The sequence below is a fragment of the Micropterus salmoides genome, unplaced genomic scaffold (genome assembly GCF_014851395.1).
Source record: "Micropterus salmoides isolate LMB-PRFRI ecotype aquatic unplaced genomic scaffold, ASM1485139v1 Ms_hic_scaffold_17, whole genome shotgun sequence".
Classification (NCBI taxonomy): domain Eukaryota; kingdom Metazoa; phylum Chordata; class Actinopteri; order Centrarchiformes; family Centrarchidae; genus Micropterus; species Micropterus salmoides.
In genome coordinates, this window is record NW_024040817.1 from 5,976,631 (window position 1) to 5,992,974 (window position 16,344).

General features: G+C 47.3%; 1 protein-coding gene across 4 annotated transcripts in view; it reads left to right on the forward strand.

The window, feature by feature from the left end:
• LOC119906942 (atrial natriuretic peptide receptor 1-like) overlaps positions 1-16,344 on the forward strand; it is a 62,578-nt gene that overhangs the window by 40,894 nt on the left and 5,340 nt on the right. For all 4 annotated transcript variants that reach the window (XM_038724406.1, XM_038724407.1, XM_038724408.1 and 1 more), the window contains exons 13-18: positions 1,157-1,228; positions 2,544-2,703; positions 2,846-3,001; positions 11,956-12,124; positions 12,713-12,859; positions 12,944-13,067. In XM_038724406.1, the coding sequence (XP_038580334.1) occupies positions 1,157-1,228; positions 2,544-2,703; positions 2,846-3,001; positions 11,956-12,124; positions 12,713-12,859; positions 12,944-13,067 (828 nt within the window). The remainder of the gene's footprint in view (positions 1-1,156; positions 1,229-2,543; positions 2,704-2,845; positions 3,002-11,955; positions 12,125-12,712; positions 12,860-12,943; positions 13,068-16,344) is intronic.

The window sequence follows — 16,344 nt, forward strand, 5'->3', positions numbered from 1 at the left end:
GCCTTTGGTGTTCAATCCCCCACTGTGGCACGTACACCATTGTGTCCCTGAGCGAGACACGTAACCCCTCGTTGCTCCAGAGGCGTGCGACCTCTGACAAATATAGCAACTTTGGATAAAAGCGTCAGCTAAATTAATAAATGTCATGAGTTTTCCCTGTCGTGTTATGTGCTTTGCCGCACTCTGTATGATCACGTTGTCTCCTGGTCTCTGCTTGCTTGGCAGTGCAAAGACCGACGTCCTCGGCCATCGTCGTTCTTTACTCAGGTCCATCCTTGCTGATTTCACTGCAGATTCAAACATTAAAACATAAACAGAACCACTGAAGGAGAAGAACAAGCTCACAGCGTTTACACTTTGTTTATTCATTTTTTCTGGAACATTTAAAAATATGTCCTTTAAATAATTGATTCAATTATCAAAAACAATTTAAAATAAAACCTTGAGCCTGATGGTTCCTGAGTTTTACGACTGCAGATGGACATTTTCACCAAATCAAGTTGTAAAAGTAAATTTACTGATAGAACACATTTGACATCAAGTGTTGATCAAAGTTACATTTACAAGACAATTCCAATGAATATAAATAGGCTAAATAAGTCAAAGTAATGATGGAGTCACATTCATAATATTTTAGAAGGTTGCTGAGCTCAGTCCAGGTCTGTCAGCTCACACCTGACTCCACGCCTAACACTAATCCCTTTTTGCAGTCTTGTAGGACGGCTGTATTAACCCAGAGAGAAAACAGGAAATCTATTTATTTCTCTCTTTCTGGATAAATACAGCCTTACTGCTGGACTGCAAACAGGGATTAGTGTTGGTCGCACCTGCCGGCATCCGCTTCCCTCCACCCTGCACTGATACGCTACACCAGACATCGCCACACATGCCTCCACATGTAACTACACAAGTATTAGGCGTCACAGCTCTGACCGCTGTAGCTTCACTCAGCACCACACCTGCTCTTACAGGTGAATAAGTTCATTGTGTAATGTCAGGCGTAGTGTTGGTGGGGTGTGCACGTTACTCCTAAACAAAACACACGCCACGCGCCCGTGTAACCAAGTCTACGGAGTCTGCGCCAAATATTGAATTAAATATTGATCTGTTCCTCTTATTACCATACTGACAGAATGTGTGTATATGTATCTTCCAGGACCTGATGGAGAGCGACAGCATTACTCTGGATTGGATGTTTAGATACTCTCTCATCAATGACATCGTCAAGGTAACGACCTGTCACTGAGGCAGGGGGAGGGGCTACAGAGGATGGCGGGGCAATAATGGCAATAAAATTATTGCAATATAATTTTATTCAAGAACAAAATAATAAATGTTCAATAAATGTTTGATTTAATTAATTTGTTATTGTATTGTAAAAATATTGTATTATATTATTGTAATTATTCTATTTAGATATTTACTTTGTTGAGGAAAAGAGATTTTACAAAATTTTGCTCCTGCATATTTGTTGAAAATAGATTTGATCAGAATAGTTCTGAATGTTCTGCCTCAGATTTGTGAAGTGTTCTTCTGTTTGGCATCAAGTGTTTGTTCTGACCAGAAAGAAAAGTTTAAAACCACATTAACTTTCACTCAGGGGCAAAAATCTGCTTTTAAAGCTGAAAGAAATAATGATCTGATATTTATCCTGAAAATTATTGATATCTAATGATATGAAATGTTTTATCATGATAATATTTTTGGCTGTACCTCCCAGCTCTTCAGCTTGTGGGCTGAACGCTGGTAACAGGAGTTTTAGGCCCAAATGCAGACACTGGAGCAGAGCAGGAACTCCTAGGTGATTTATTAAACCAAACTGAGAAACTTGCAAAACAAAGAAACGTAGCAGTCCAATAAATGAAGCTTGTGAAAAGTCCAATTAGAAAGTAAAATTCCACAGAGAAACACAGGGAACAATCCAAAAACCATAAAACATGGGGGAAACTCTTGGAGGGCACACAGGAGGAATACAATGAAAACAATGAACTGAATGAACAGAGCAAACCACTTAAATACAACCCAAGGGGAGAATATAATCACAACCAGGTGAAACTGCAAGACAATCATAGAGACAGACACAGCAAGTGAAGCAAGACAACACACTAGGGGCAGACAAACCTGACACGGGAAACACTGAAAGACACACCCACTACACCAGAACTGTAACAGGACTCCCCCACAGTGAACGACACCCGGCATTCCAAAAACAAAACCACCACCAGAAACAGATACAAAACACAAGTCCAACCAGAAGGGCGGGTGTTGGGAGGACAGGAGGAGGGATCCAGGAAACCACAGTAGCAAAACACAGAGAAACAAATGTCTCTGGCCGACGGCCTGAGAACCAACTGTGATATATTGTCCTATGACATTAAATAAAAACAATGAAAGCACTTTCACAGTCCTTATCAGGGTGAGAGTCCAGAGAACATGGTCCTCTGTAGACAGGAAGTCATTTAACGAGTTTGAGGTGTTTGGTCTCTGAGTGGATTTAAATGTTCGGCTCATGATCATCCCCACACACCTTGTTCTGTCACCAGGGCATGTTGTTCCTCCACAACAGCGTGATCGTCTCTCACGGCAACCTGAAGTCGTCTAACTGCGTGGTGGACAGTCGCTTCGTTCTGAAGATCACCGACTACGGTCTGGAGAGTCTCCGGACCAGCAGCTGCCCCGAGGACACCCATGCCTGCTACGCCCGTATGGCAAAACTAACACCTAGCTTTATTTGTTGTTATTTAGTTATGCTAGCTTGTGATGCTACAGTGACTTCATGTTTACATGATTTAGAATAAACTTAAAACAATTATAGTGTTATAATGTTCCTCCCCGGACCCCCAAGGTAAGCTGTGGACTGCTCCAGAGCTGCTGAGGACAGAGTGCGCCCCTCCCTGTGGGACTCAGAAAGGAGACGTTTACAGCTTCGGTATCATCCTACAGGAAGTGGCTCTGCTGAGAGGAGTGTTCTACCTTGAAGCACACACTCTGACTCCTAAAGGTAAACTCTAACTCCTAAAGTTAAACTCTGACTCCTAAAGTTAAACTCTAACTCCTAAAGTTAAACTCTGACTCCTAAAGGTAAACTCTGACTCCTAAAGTTAAACTCTGACTCCTAAAGGTAAACTCTAACTCCTAAAGTTAAACTCTGACTCCTAAAGGTAAACTCTGACTCCTAAAGTTAAACTCTGACTCCTAAAGGTAAACTCTAACTCCTAAAGTTAAACTCTAACTCCTAAAGTTAAACTCTGACTCCTAAAGGTAAACTCTGTCTCCTAAAGTTAAACTCTGTCTCCTAAAGGTAAACTCTAACTCCTAAAGTTAAACTCTAACTCCTAAAATTAAACTCTAACTCCTAAAGGTAAACTCTGACTCCAAAAGGTAAACTCTGACTCCTAAAGTTAAACTCTAAGTCCTAAAGGTAAACTCTGACTCCTAAAGGTAAACTCTGTCTCCTAAAGGTAAACTCTGATTCCTAAAGGTGAACTGAGTCCTAAAGGTGAACTGAGTCCTAAAGGTAAACTCTGAGTCCCAAAGGTGAACAGAGTCCTAAAGGTGAACTCTGACTCCTAAAGGTAAACTCTGACTCCTAAAGGTGAACTGACTCCTAAAAGCGAACTCTGACTCCTAAAGGCGAACTCTGACTCCTAAAGATAAACTCTGACTCCTAAAGGTGAACTGAGTCCTAAAGGCGAACTCTGACTCCTAAAGGTGAACTCTGACTCCTAAAGGCGAACTCTAACTCCTAAAGGTGAACTCTAACTCCTAAAAGTGAACTGACTCCTAAAGGTGAACTCTAACTCCTAAAGGTGAACTGACTCCTAAAGGTGAACTCTGTCTCCTAAAGGTAAACTCTGATTCCTAAAGGTGAACTGAGTCCTAAAGGTGAACTGAGTCCTAAAGGTAAACTCTGAGTCCTAAAGGTGAACTGAGTCCTGAAGGTGAACTGAGTCCTAAAGGTGAACTCTGACTCCTAAAGGTAAACTCTGACTCCTAAAGGTGAACTGACTCCTAAAAGCGAACTCTGACTCCTAAAGATAAACTCTGACTCCTAAAGGTAAACTGAGTCCTAAAGGCGAACTCTGACTCCTAAAGGTGAACTCTGACTCCTAAAGGCGAACTCTAACTCCTAAAGGTGAACTCTAACTCCTAAAAGTGAACTGACTCCTAAAGGTGAACTGACTCCTAAAGGTGAACTCTGACTCCTAAAGGTGAACTCTAACTCCTAAAGGTGAACTCTAACTCCTAAAGGTGAACTGACTCCTAAAGGTGAACTCTAACTCCTAAAGGCGAACTCTAACTCCTAAAGGTGAACTCTGACTCCTAAAGGTGAACTGAGTCCTAAAGGTAAACTCTGACTCCTAAAGGTAAACTCTGACTCCTAAAGGTGAACTGAGTCCTAAAGGTGAACTCTGACTCCTAAAGGTGAACTGAGTCCTAAAGGTGAACTCTGACTCCTAAAGGTGAACTCTGACTCCTAAAGGTGAACTCTGACTGAATCACACATTAGATCTTAGCGAAATAGTTCTAAATCTTTACTGTACATTGTATAATCGTTGAGAACAAAATCTCCTCCCAGACCTGGATCAGGGCATCACTGAGCTCCCGGACAGTCTGTGAAGCTACTTGGCGGTGTCAAGTATTGCATACACTGATACATAACCTCCCAGAGGTTCTCAGTTGGATTCAGGTCTGTGTCACTGACATCAACGCCTTCGTCATCCAGAATCTGCCTACACCCTCTGCCCACAAGAGGCTTTGCATTGTCCTGCACCAGGATGAACCAAGGATCCACTGCACCAGGTGAAACCCAGAATCCCCTGCACCAGGAGAAACCCAGGATCCACTGCGTCAGGATAAACCCAGGACCACTGTACCAGGATGAACTCAAGACCCACTGCACCAGGAGGAACCCAGGACCGACTGCACCAGGGTGAACCCGGACCACTGTAGGAGAAGGAACAAAGTATACACTGCACCTGGATGAACCCAGGACCACTGCACCAGGAGAAGCCCAGGATCCACTGTACCAGGAGTAACCCAGGATCCATTGCACCAGGAGGAACCCAGAATCCACTGCACCAAGAGAAAGCCAGGATCCACAGCACCAGGAGGGACCCAGGACACACTTCACCAGGAGAAACCCAGGATCCACTGAACCAGGAGGAGCCAAAGACCCGCTGCATCAGGAGGAACAGAGGACCCACTGCACCAGGAGGAACCCAGGGCCCACTGCACCAGGAGGAACCCAGGGCCCACTGCACCAGGAGGAACCCAGGACCCACTGCACCAGGAGGAACCCAGAACCCACTGCACCAGGAGGAACACTGGACCTACTGCACCAAGAGGAACCCACGACCCACTGCACCAGGAGGAACCCAGGACCCACTGCACCAGGAGGAACACTGGACCTACTGCACCAGGAGGAACCCACAACCCACTGCACCAGAAAGAACACTGGACCTACTGCACCAGGAGGAACCCAGGACCCACTTCACCAGGAGTAACCCAGGACTCACTGCACTAGGAGGAACCCAGGGACCAATGCACCAAGAGGAACACTGGACCCACTGCACCAGGAGGAACACTGGACCTACTGCACCAGGAGGAACCCACGACCCACTGCACCAGAAAGAACACTGGACCCACTGCACCAGGAGGAACCCAGGACCCACTGCACCAGAAAGAACACTGGACCTACTGCACCAGAAAGAACACTGGACCTACTGCACCAGGAGGAACCCACGACCCACTGCACCAGAAAGAACACTGGACCTACTGCACCAGGAGGAACACTGGACCTACTGCACCAGGAGGAACCCACGACCCACTGCACCAGAAAGAACACTGGACCTACTGCACCAGGAGGAACCCAGGACCCACTTCACCAGGAGTAACCCAGGACTCACTGCACTAGGAGGAACCCAGGGACCACTGCACCAGGAGGAACACTGGACCCACTGCACCAGGAGGAACACTGGACCTACTGCACCAGGAGGAACCCACGACCCACTGCACCAGAAAGAACACTGGACCTACTGCACCAGGAGGAACCCAGGACCCACTGCACCAGAAAGAACACTGGACCTACTGCACCAGGAGGAACCCAGGACCCACTGCACCAGAAAGAACACTGGACCTACTGCACCAGAAAGAACACTGGACCTACTGCACCAGGAGGAACCCACGACCCACTGCACCAGAAAGAACACTGGACCTACTGCACCAGAAAGAACACTGGACCTACTGCACCAGGAGGAACACTGGACCTACTGCACCAGGAGGAACCCACGACCCACTGCACCAGAAAGAACACTGGACCTACTGCACCAGGAGGAACCCACGACTCACTGCACCAGAAAGAACACTGGACCTACTGCACCAGGAGGAACCCAGGACCCACTTCACCAGGAGTAACCCAGGACTCACTGCACTAGGAGGAACCCAGGGACCACTGCACCAGGAGGAACACTGGACCCACTGCACCAGGAGGAACACTGGACCCACTGCACCAGGAGGAACACTGGACCTACTGCACCAGGAGGAACCCAGGACCCACTGCACCAGAAAGAACACTGGACCTACTGCACCAGAAAGAACACTGGACCTACTGCACCAGGAGGAACCAAGAATCCACTGCACCAGTGTAAGGTCTAAAAATGTCTATGTCTTCCTGATACCTAAAAGCAATCAGGGTACTGTTAGCTTGCACATGGAGTTCTATGTGACCCTCCAAGGATACGGCTCTCCAGACCATCACTGGCATGGAGGGTGGAAGAGAGGGAGGGAGGGAGAGATGTGACATATCCACGAACTCGTCTTGAGGTCAGGTGCGGGGCGGCATTAGCTCAGTCTGTTAGGACTTTGCTTGGAAACCGGTGGGTGGATCAAGTCTAGCACGACCGATGCTGAAGGTGCCCCCTGAGCAAGGCCCTGAACCCGAACTGCTCTGCAATTGAACTGCACCGTTCAATGGCAGCCCACTGCTCCTAAATAGCATAGATTAAATGCAGAGAATAAGAATATCCCCTTCACCCTACCTTTGGATTGTCTCCAAGATGGCACTGCGTATAGCTGCCTTGGTGTCAGCTGTGCTCTGTTTTGTTTTGTTTTTTGTGTTAATTCAGTTTTCGGCTGTGATTCCCGGAGTTCTTTCACCACAGAAGAGCCAATAAACATCAGGGAAACAAACTCAAGTGGTTTATTTCCCACTTTTCTTGCTTCATTAGTGCAATTATTAGACATTTTGGTGAAGGGCACGCTCACTGTTGTTCGGGCTGTGAAACGCCGTTGCAAAGGAAAAATAGCGGGGTCGCTGGTGCGTCTCCGTTGGCAAGGACTAGCACACCGCTAGCAGCAATAGTTCTCGCCAACAAACGCTTACTGTGTAACAAACTGGACGAACTTCAGCTACTCTTCTGTTCTGTGCTTCATGGAGACGTGGATGTGTGGACTGATACCGGACTCTGCACTGCAGCTGGCTGGCTTCCAACTCTACAGAGCCAGAGAGAAACTGCGACACAGCAAAATGAAAGGTGGAGGTCTCTGTTTCTACATTAACAATGGACAGACAGGTGGACAGGTGTATCAACGTGACAGTGATTCAGCAGCACTGTTCTCCTGATCTGGAATATTTTATCAATAATTGTAAACCGTTTTACTCTCCCTGTGAGTTTGCCTTATTCACTCTGCTTGGTGTTTACATTCCACCGCAGGCCAACATGCATGACACACAGCTCACGCTGGCCGACCAGGAACTGTGGATAGAGCGGATATTCCCGGACTCCCTTTTTTATTGTTCTTGGTAACTTTAACAAAGGAAATCTCCCCAAATACAGACAGTTTATAAAGTGTCCAACTAGAGAAGAGAACACTTTACCAATAGTCTAGGCGAGTTTATAGAGGCTGTGACGTCCTACATCAGCTTCTGTGAGGACACCTGCATACCAACACGCACCAGGGTGAGTTATTACAATGACAAACCCTGGTTTACAGCTAAACTCAGACAGCTAAGGTTGGAAAAGGAGAAGGCATTTAGGAGTGGTGACAGGGCCGGGTGCAGGGCGTTAAATTAAAGGTTTAGCAGGGAGGTGCGAGAAGCTAAACGACTGTACTCAGAGAGACTAAAGAACCAGTTCTCTGAAAACAACGCCACTTCTGTCTGGAGGGGGTTCAGACAGATCACAAACTACAAACCCAAAGCGTCCTGCTCCATCAACGACTCTCGCCTGGCAAATGAGCTGAACCAGTTCTACTGCCGCATTGAAAGTCAATCGGACACCATCCCCTGTGACCCCTCCGCTCAGCTTCAGCTCCAGCCCACCCGTTCTCAGAGTTGGCCAGCTCCACCCCTCCCCCCATCTCTCCATCTCAGAAAGGGATGTCAACAGACTATTCAGGAGGCAGAAACCTCACAAAACAGCAGGGCCGGACTCTGTCTCCCCATCCACCCTGAAGCACTGTGCTGATCAGCTGTCTCCGGTGTTCAGAGACATTTTTAACACCTCACTGGAGACATGCCATGTGCCAGCCTGCTTCAAAGCTTCCGCCATCATCCCTGTCCCCAAAAAACCAAGGGTCACAGGAGTAAATGACTAAGGACCTGTTGCCCTGACCTCTGTGGTAATGAAGTCTTTTGAGCGCCTTGTGTTGTCCCACCTCAAAATCCATCACAGACCCACTCCTGGACCCCCTGCAGTTCGCCTACAGAGCAAAGGTCCGTAGATGATGGAGTAAACATGGCCCTTCACTACATCCTCCAGCACCTGGACTCCCCAGAGAACTAGGCCAGCATCCTGTTTGTGGATTTCAGCTCTGCTTTTAACACCATCATCCCGGCCCGGCTAGAGGACAAGCTCTCCCAGCTGAGCGTGCCTGACTCCACCTGCAGGTGGATCACAGACTTCCTGACGGACAGAAAGCAGCACGTGAAGATGGGAAAAAATGCCTCTGACTCCAGGACCATCAGCTCTGGTTCCCCTCAAGGCTGCGTTCTTTCTCCCCTTCTCTTCTCCCTGTACACCAACAGCTGCACCTCCAGTCACCAGTCTGTCAAGCTCCTGAAGTTTGCGGACGACACCACCCTCATTGGGCTCATATCAGGTGGGGATGAGTCCGTCTACAGGTGGGAGATCGACCATCTGGTAACCTGGTGCAGCCAGAACAGTCTGGAGCTCAACGCTCTGAAGACAGTGGAGATGGTCGTGGAATTCAGGAAGAGCCCAGCCCCACCCTCCCCCATCATCCTGTGTGACTTCCCCGTCACCACTGTTGACTCCTTCCGCTTCCTGGGCACTGCAAAGAACACTGGAATAAATAAGTATTATCTGTGGTGTTATGTACATGAGGTAGGTGGATTTGGTATACAGTATATACAGTATACAATATGAATATGAACAGTATGAACAGCTCTGAAATAGAGAATTATGAATATATAGTAAGTGGTAACCAGTAAACAGGTGGCTGATTAGAGACAGAGTTACTGGGTTATTGCACAGGAATTGTTCCTGACACTGTGAGTTAGAGTCAGCTGTTCATCAGAGTGATGGCTTGTGGGAAGAAACTGTTCCTGAGTCTGTTGGTTTTGGCGTACAGTGCTCTGTAGCGCCTCCCAGAGAAGAGAAGCTGGAACAGGTTGTGTCCGGGGTGAGATGGATCTGCAGTGATGCTTCCTGCCCGTTTCCTGACTGAGTCCTGAATGGAGGGCAGGTTGGCACCGATGATCTTTTCTGCAGTCCTGACTGTCCGTTGTAGTCTGCTCCTGTCCTTTTTGGTGGCAGATCCAAACCAGACAGTGATGGAGGTGCAGAGGACAGACTGGATGATGGCTGTGTAGAAGTGGATCAGCAGGTCCTTGGGCAGGTTGAGCTTCCTGAGCTGACGCAGGAAGTACATCCTCTGCTGGGGCTTCTTGATGATCGTGTCAGTGTTGGGCTCCCACTTCAGGTCCTGGTATATACTGGATCCCAGAAACCTGAAGGATTCCACAGCAGACACAGGGCTGTTTAGTATGGTGATGGGGGGCAGAGTGGGGGGGGCTCCTCCTGAAGTCCACGGTCATCTCCACAGTTTTGAGAGTGTTAAGCTCCAGGCTGTTCTGAGCACACCAGAGAGCCAGCTGATCAACCTCCCGTCTGTAGTTCGACTCATCACCGTCCCGGATAAGGCCGATGACCGTCAGCAAACTTCAGGAGTTTGACAGATGGGTCTCCTGAGGTGCAGTTGTTGGTGTAGAGGGAGAAGAGCAGTGGGGAGAGCGCACACCCCTGAGGATGGCCGGGATGATGGTGTTGAACGCTGAGCTGGAGTCCGCGAACAGGATCCTTCACATGTCCCTGGAGAGTTGAGTTGTTGCAGGATGTAATGCAGACCCAAGTTCACAGCACCATCCACTGATCTGTTAGCCCTGTAGGCAAACTGCAGGGGGTCCAGCAAGGGGCCTGTAATGTCCTTCAGGTGGGCCAACACCAGTCTTTCAAAGGACTTCATGACTACAGATGTCAGGGTGACGGGCCTGTAGTCATTTAGTCCAGAGATGGAGGTTTTTTTGGGGACCGGGATGATTCTTGAGCGTTTGAAGCAGGAGGGAACTTCACACAGCTCCAGTGAACTGTTGAAGATCTGTGTGAAGATGGGGGCCAGCTGGTCTGCACAGATTTTCAGGCAGCTGGCAGCTATATCTTTGCACATGTAAATATTATTTAATTTCATATCATGCACAAACCTGGCACATTGCACATATTTGTTGTTAATTGATACTTTGCTAAGCCACGCCCTGAATACAAAGCTGGCCAATCACAGCGCAGTATAGGACTCGCTGTATTTTAAGATCTGGTCAAACGCTGTTCCTGCAGCATCTTGTAATAGTTACAGCAGCTACCAGAGAGGCTGAAAGGAGAAGTACGATTTATTCTCTTTCCAAAACCTGAAATAAATCCAGAAATATGTCGGCTGTGGATTGTTCCTAATGTTAGTTAGCTAACGCTAGCTAACTTCCTACTGACGTAATAAACGTAAAAAAACGTAATAAAGTCCTGCTGTTCTGCTTTTTAATGATTGTATTGATGAACAGAGACCTACCCAGTTGTACAGGAACACTGTTGATTGTTCATATCGTTAGCTTTTGTCTCAACCGTCAGGGGATGTGGTGGTTCACTTGTACTGTGTGATCGGCAGGCTTTAGCTTCTATCTTTCATTTTTTCACGTCCGTTTGAGTCAGTCTGGGTCAGTCTGACAGCCTGAATACAACCTTCAAATGTAAAATGCAGCGCCGACAGTTTGTTGGACTTAGCAACAGTAACTAAGGGGGGGCGGGGCTTAGCAAAGGGTCAATTGTTAATCATTGTTATTTTTATATTGTCAATTTATATATTTATGTACACAATAATCTCTTCTGTTGCAATAAGTCTGTGCAACACAAACCCAGAATAAGGAGGTCACTCAGAACGCTGGAGTAACCTTATGAGGGCAGATCATATTATCCTGAATAAAGTGGTCTGTGGTCAGCAGCTTCAGCCGGCTGGAATCAGCACATTATTGTTTTCATAGCAACATGAGATGAGCAGCCGAATCATACTGGCCCTGGCTCAGCTGATGGCTGGTCCACATCAGCTGTGCGCACATCGCTTCCTTAAAGCTGGAGCTACATTTACACATGAACATCTGTCAAGAATAGTTTTTTTTACTTTTAATTAAAATATGAAGCAATTTCTCATTTTTAAATCTCACATTTCTTTATCCAGATTCCAGCTGACTCGACATGGATCCAGTTTTGAGTGCTTAAACAATATATAACAAAGACAAAGTGAGACTGTTTGAAGGGTGAGCGTGTGAAAGAATCTGAAATGGATAAACTTTAATGCAGATCATCCAACATCCTTCCAGAAGTCTGACACAGTCTGAGTGTTTAGCTATTTTAACGATGATGTCTCTGTGCCCCCCCCCCCCCCCCCCAGAGATCATTCAGACGGTGCGTCAGGGCGGGCCCCCCGCCCTTCGGCCCTCACTCTGCTTCCACAGTCACAGCGAGGAGCTGGGAGTCCTGATGCAGCGCTGCTGGAGCGAAGAGCCGAGCGAGAGACCCGACTTCAACACCATCAAGATCCTGCTGAGGAAGCAGCACAGGTGGGGTCCTGTCTGTCCACCTGTCTGTCCTCTTGTCTGTTCACCTGTCTGTTCTCCTGTCTGTCGTCCTGGCTGGTGTCCTGGCTGGTGTCCTGTCTGTCCACCTGTCTGTCCACCTGTCTGTCATCCTGTCTGTCCACCTAACTGTCGTCCTGTCTGTCGTCCTATCTGGTGTCCTGTCTGGTGTCCTGTCTGTCCACCTGTCTGTTGTCCTGTCTGTCCACCTGTCTGTCGTCCTGTCTGGTGTCCTGTCTGTCGTCCTGTCTGTCCACCTGTCTGTCGTCCTGTCTGTCCACCTAACTGTCCACCTGTCTGTCCACTTGTATGTCCACCTAACTGTCATCCTGTCTGTCCACCTGTCTGTCGTCCTGTCTGTCCACTTGTCTGTCTATCTAACTGTCCACCTGTCTATCCACTTGTCTGTCCACCTGTCTGTCCACCTGTCTGTCATCCTGTCTGTCCACCTGTCTGTCCACTTGTCTGTCCATCTAACTGTCCACATAACTGTCCACCTGTCTGTCCACCTGTCTGTCCACCTGTCTGTCCACCTAACTATCCAGCTGTTTGTCCTCCTGTCTGTCTGTTTAGGGGTTATGGTTCAAACATCCTGGACAACCTCCTGTCTCGCATGGAGCAGTACGCCAACAACCTGGAGGAGCTGGTAGAGGAGAGAACACATGCGTACCATGAGGAGAAACGCAAGGCAGAAGCCCTGCTCTACCAGATATTACCACAGTAAATATACTGCAGTAATACTGCATCAAGTACTATATCAGGTATTATGTTGATACTGTTACTTCATGTGGCTCTGTGTTTCAGTTCAGTAGCGGAGCAGTTGAAACGAGGTGAGACGGTTCAGGCTGAAGCTTTCGACTCTGTCACCATCTACTTCAGCGACATCATCGGTTTCACCGCCCTGTCTGCTGAGAGCACGCCACTGCAGGTCAGTAGAACACAGTAGAACAACACTGCAGGTCGGTAGAACACAGTAGAACAACACTGCAGGTCAGTAGAACTCAGTAGAACAACACTGCAGGTCGGTAGAACTCAGTAGAACAACACTGCAGGTCAGTAGAACACAGTAGAACAACACTGCAGGTCAGTAGAACACAGTAAAACAACACTGCAGGTCGGTAGAACTCAGTAGAACAACACTGCAGGTCAGTAGAACACAGTAAAACAACACTGCAGGTCAGTAGAACACAGTAGAACAACACTGCAGGTCAGTAGAACACAGTAAAACAACACTGCAGGTCGGTAGAACTCAGTAGAACAACACTGCAGGTCAGTAGAACACAGTAGAACAACACTGCAGGTCGGTAGAACACAGTAAAACAACATTGCAGGTCGGTAGAACTCAGTAGAACAACACTGCAGGTCAGTAGAACACAGTAGAACAACACTGCAGGTCGGTAGAACACAGTAAAACAACATTGCAGGTCGGTAGAACTCAGTAGAACAACACTGCAGGTCAGTAGAACACAGTAGAACAACACTGCAGGTCAGTAGAACACAGTTAAACAACGCTGCAAGTCGGCAGAACTCAGTAGAACAACACTGCAGGTCAGCAGAACACAGTAGAACAACACTGCAGGGCAGTAGAACACAAAAAAACAACATTGCAGGTCGGTAGAACTCAGTAGAACAACACTGCAGGTCAGTAGAACTCAGTAGAACAACACTGCAGGTCAGTAGAACACAGTAGAACAACACTGCAGGTCGGTAGAACACAGTAGAACAACATTGCAGGTCAGTAGAACACAGTAAAACAACACTGCAGGTCGGTAGAACTCAGTAGAACAACACTGCAGGTCAGTAGATCACAGTAGAACCCAGTAGAACAACATTGCAGGTCAGTAGAACACAGTAAAACAACACTGCAGGTCAGTAGAACTCAGTAGAACAACACTGCAGGTCGGTAGAACTCAGTAGAACAACACTGCAGGTCAGTAGAACACAGTAGAACAACACTGCAGGTCAGTAGATCACAGTAAAACAACACTGCAGGTTGGTAGAACTCAGTAGAACAACACTGCAGGTCGGTAGAACACAGTAAAACAACATTGCAGGTCAGTAGATCACAGTAGAACCCAGTAGAACAAGACTGCAGGTCGGTAGAACTCAGTAGAACAACACTGCAGGTCAGTAGAACACAGTAGAACAACACTGCAGGTCGGTAGAACCCAGTAGAACAACACTGCAGGGCAGTAGAACACAGTAGAACAACACTGCAGGTCAGTAGAACACAGTAAAACAACACTGCAGGTCAGTAGAACTCAGTAGAACAACACTGCAGGTCGGTAGAACTCAGTAGAACAAGACTGCAGGTCGGTAGAACTCAGTAGAACAACACTGCAGGTCAGTAGAACACAGTAGAACAACACTGCAGGTCAGTAGAACTCAGTAGAACAACACTGCAGGGCAGTAGAACACAGTAAAACAACACTGCAGGTCGGTAGAACTCAGTAGAACAACACTGCAGGTCAGTAGAACACAGTAGAACAACACTGCAGGTCAGTAGAACACAGTAAAACAACACTGCAGGTCGGTAGAACTCAGTAGAACAACACTGCAGGTCGGTAGAACACAGTAAAACAACATTGCAGGTCAGTAGATCACAGTAGAACCCAGTAGAACAAGACTGCAGGTCGGTAGAACTCAGTAGAACAACACTGCAGGTCAGTAGAACACAGTAGAACAACACTGCAGGTCGGTAGAACCCAGTAGAACAACACTGCAGGGCAGTAGAACACAGTAGAACAACACTGCAGGTCAGTAGAACACAGTAAAACAACACTGCAGGTCAGTAGAACTCAGTAGAACAACACTGCAGGTCGGTAGAACTCAGTAGAACAAGACTGCAGGTCGGTAGAACTCAGTAGAACAACACTGCAGGTCAGTAGAACACAGTAGAACAACACTGCAGGTCAGTAGAACTCAGTAGAACAACACTGCAGGGCAGTAGAACACAGTAAAACAACACTGCAGGTCGGTAGAACTCAGTAGAACAACACTGCAGGTCAGTAGAACACAGTAGAACAACACTGCAGGTCAGTAGAACACAGTAGAACAACATTGCAGGTCAGTAGAACACAGTAGAACAACACTGCAGGTCAGTAGAACTCAGTAGAACAACACTGCAGGGCAGTAGAACACAGTAGAACAAGACTGCAGGTCAGTAGATCACAGTAGAACACAGTAGAACAAGACTGCAGGTCGGTAGAACTCAGTAGAACAAGACTGCAGGTCAGTAGAACACAGTAGAACAACACTGCAGGTCAGTAGAACACAGTAGAACAACACTGCAGGTCAGTAGAACTCAGTAGAACAACACTGCAGGGCAGTAGAACACAGTAAAACAACACTGCAGGTCGGTAGAACTCAGTAGAACAACACTGCAGGTCAGTAGAACACAGTAGAACAACATTGCAGGTCAGTAGAACACAGTAGAACAACACTGCAGGGCAGTAGAACACAGTAGAACAACACTGCAGGGCAGTAGAACTCAGTAGAACAACACTGCAGGTCAGTAGATCACAGTAGAACCCAGTAGAACAAGACTGCAGGTCGGTAGAACTCAGTAGAACAAGACTGCAGGTCAGTAGAACACAGTAGAACAACACTGCAGGTCAGTAGAACTCAGTAGAACAACACTGCAGGGCAGTAGAACACAGTAGAATAACACTGCAGGTCAGTAGAACCCAGTAGAACCCAGTATAAGAACCCAGTAAAACAGGCTCCTCCTGAACCAGTTTATGAGTGAAATTGAAATGAAGTAGTTTTATGTGAAACTCAGGAACTGTAGCGTGGCTCATTAGCATAACAGCTCATCTCTGTTACCATGACAGCGATTTAAATGACTAAATAAACAGTCTGGCTCTGGAAGAACCTCACAGTATAAATCTTTAAGCACAAGGGTGCCATCTAGTGTCGTAACCTGTTATTTCTGTAAGATCAGTTTGTTCTGTGGCGTGTCTTTTATTGTTTTACAACATGTACCTGGCTGTACCAGGACATGATTGTCTTCACAATAGATTCAGATTGAGTGTTCTCCACAGACAGCATGTTCCAGTGGTGAGATAGTGCTGACCCTGCGATCAGGATAAAAGCTGCTGAGACACTGCAGCTCACTCGGATGATACTCCGAGGCGTGTGTCCCTGAGTTCCTTCTGCAGAAGACTGCAGACCTGTGTTCGTCTGAGCTGTTTATTTGAAAACTC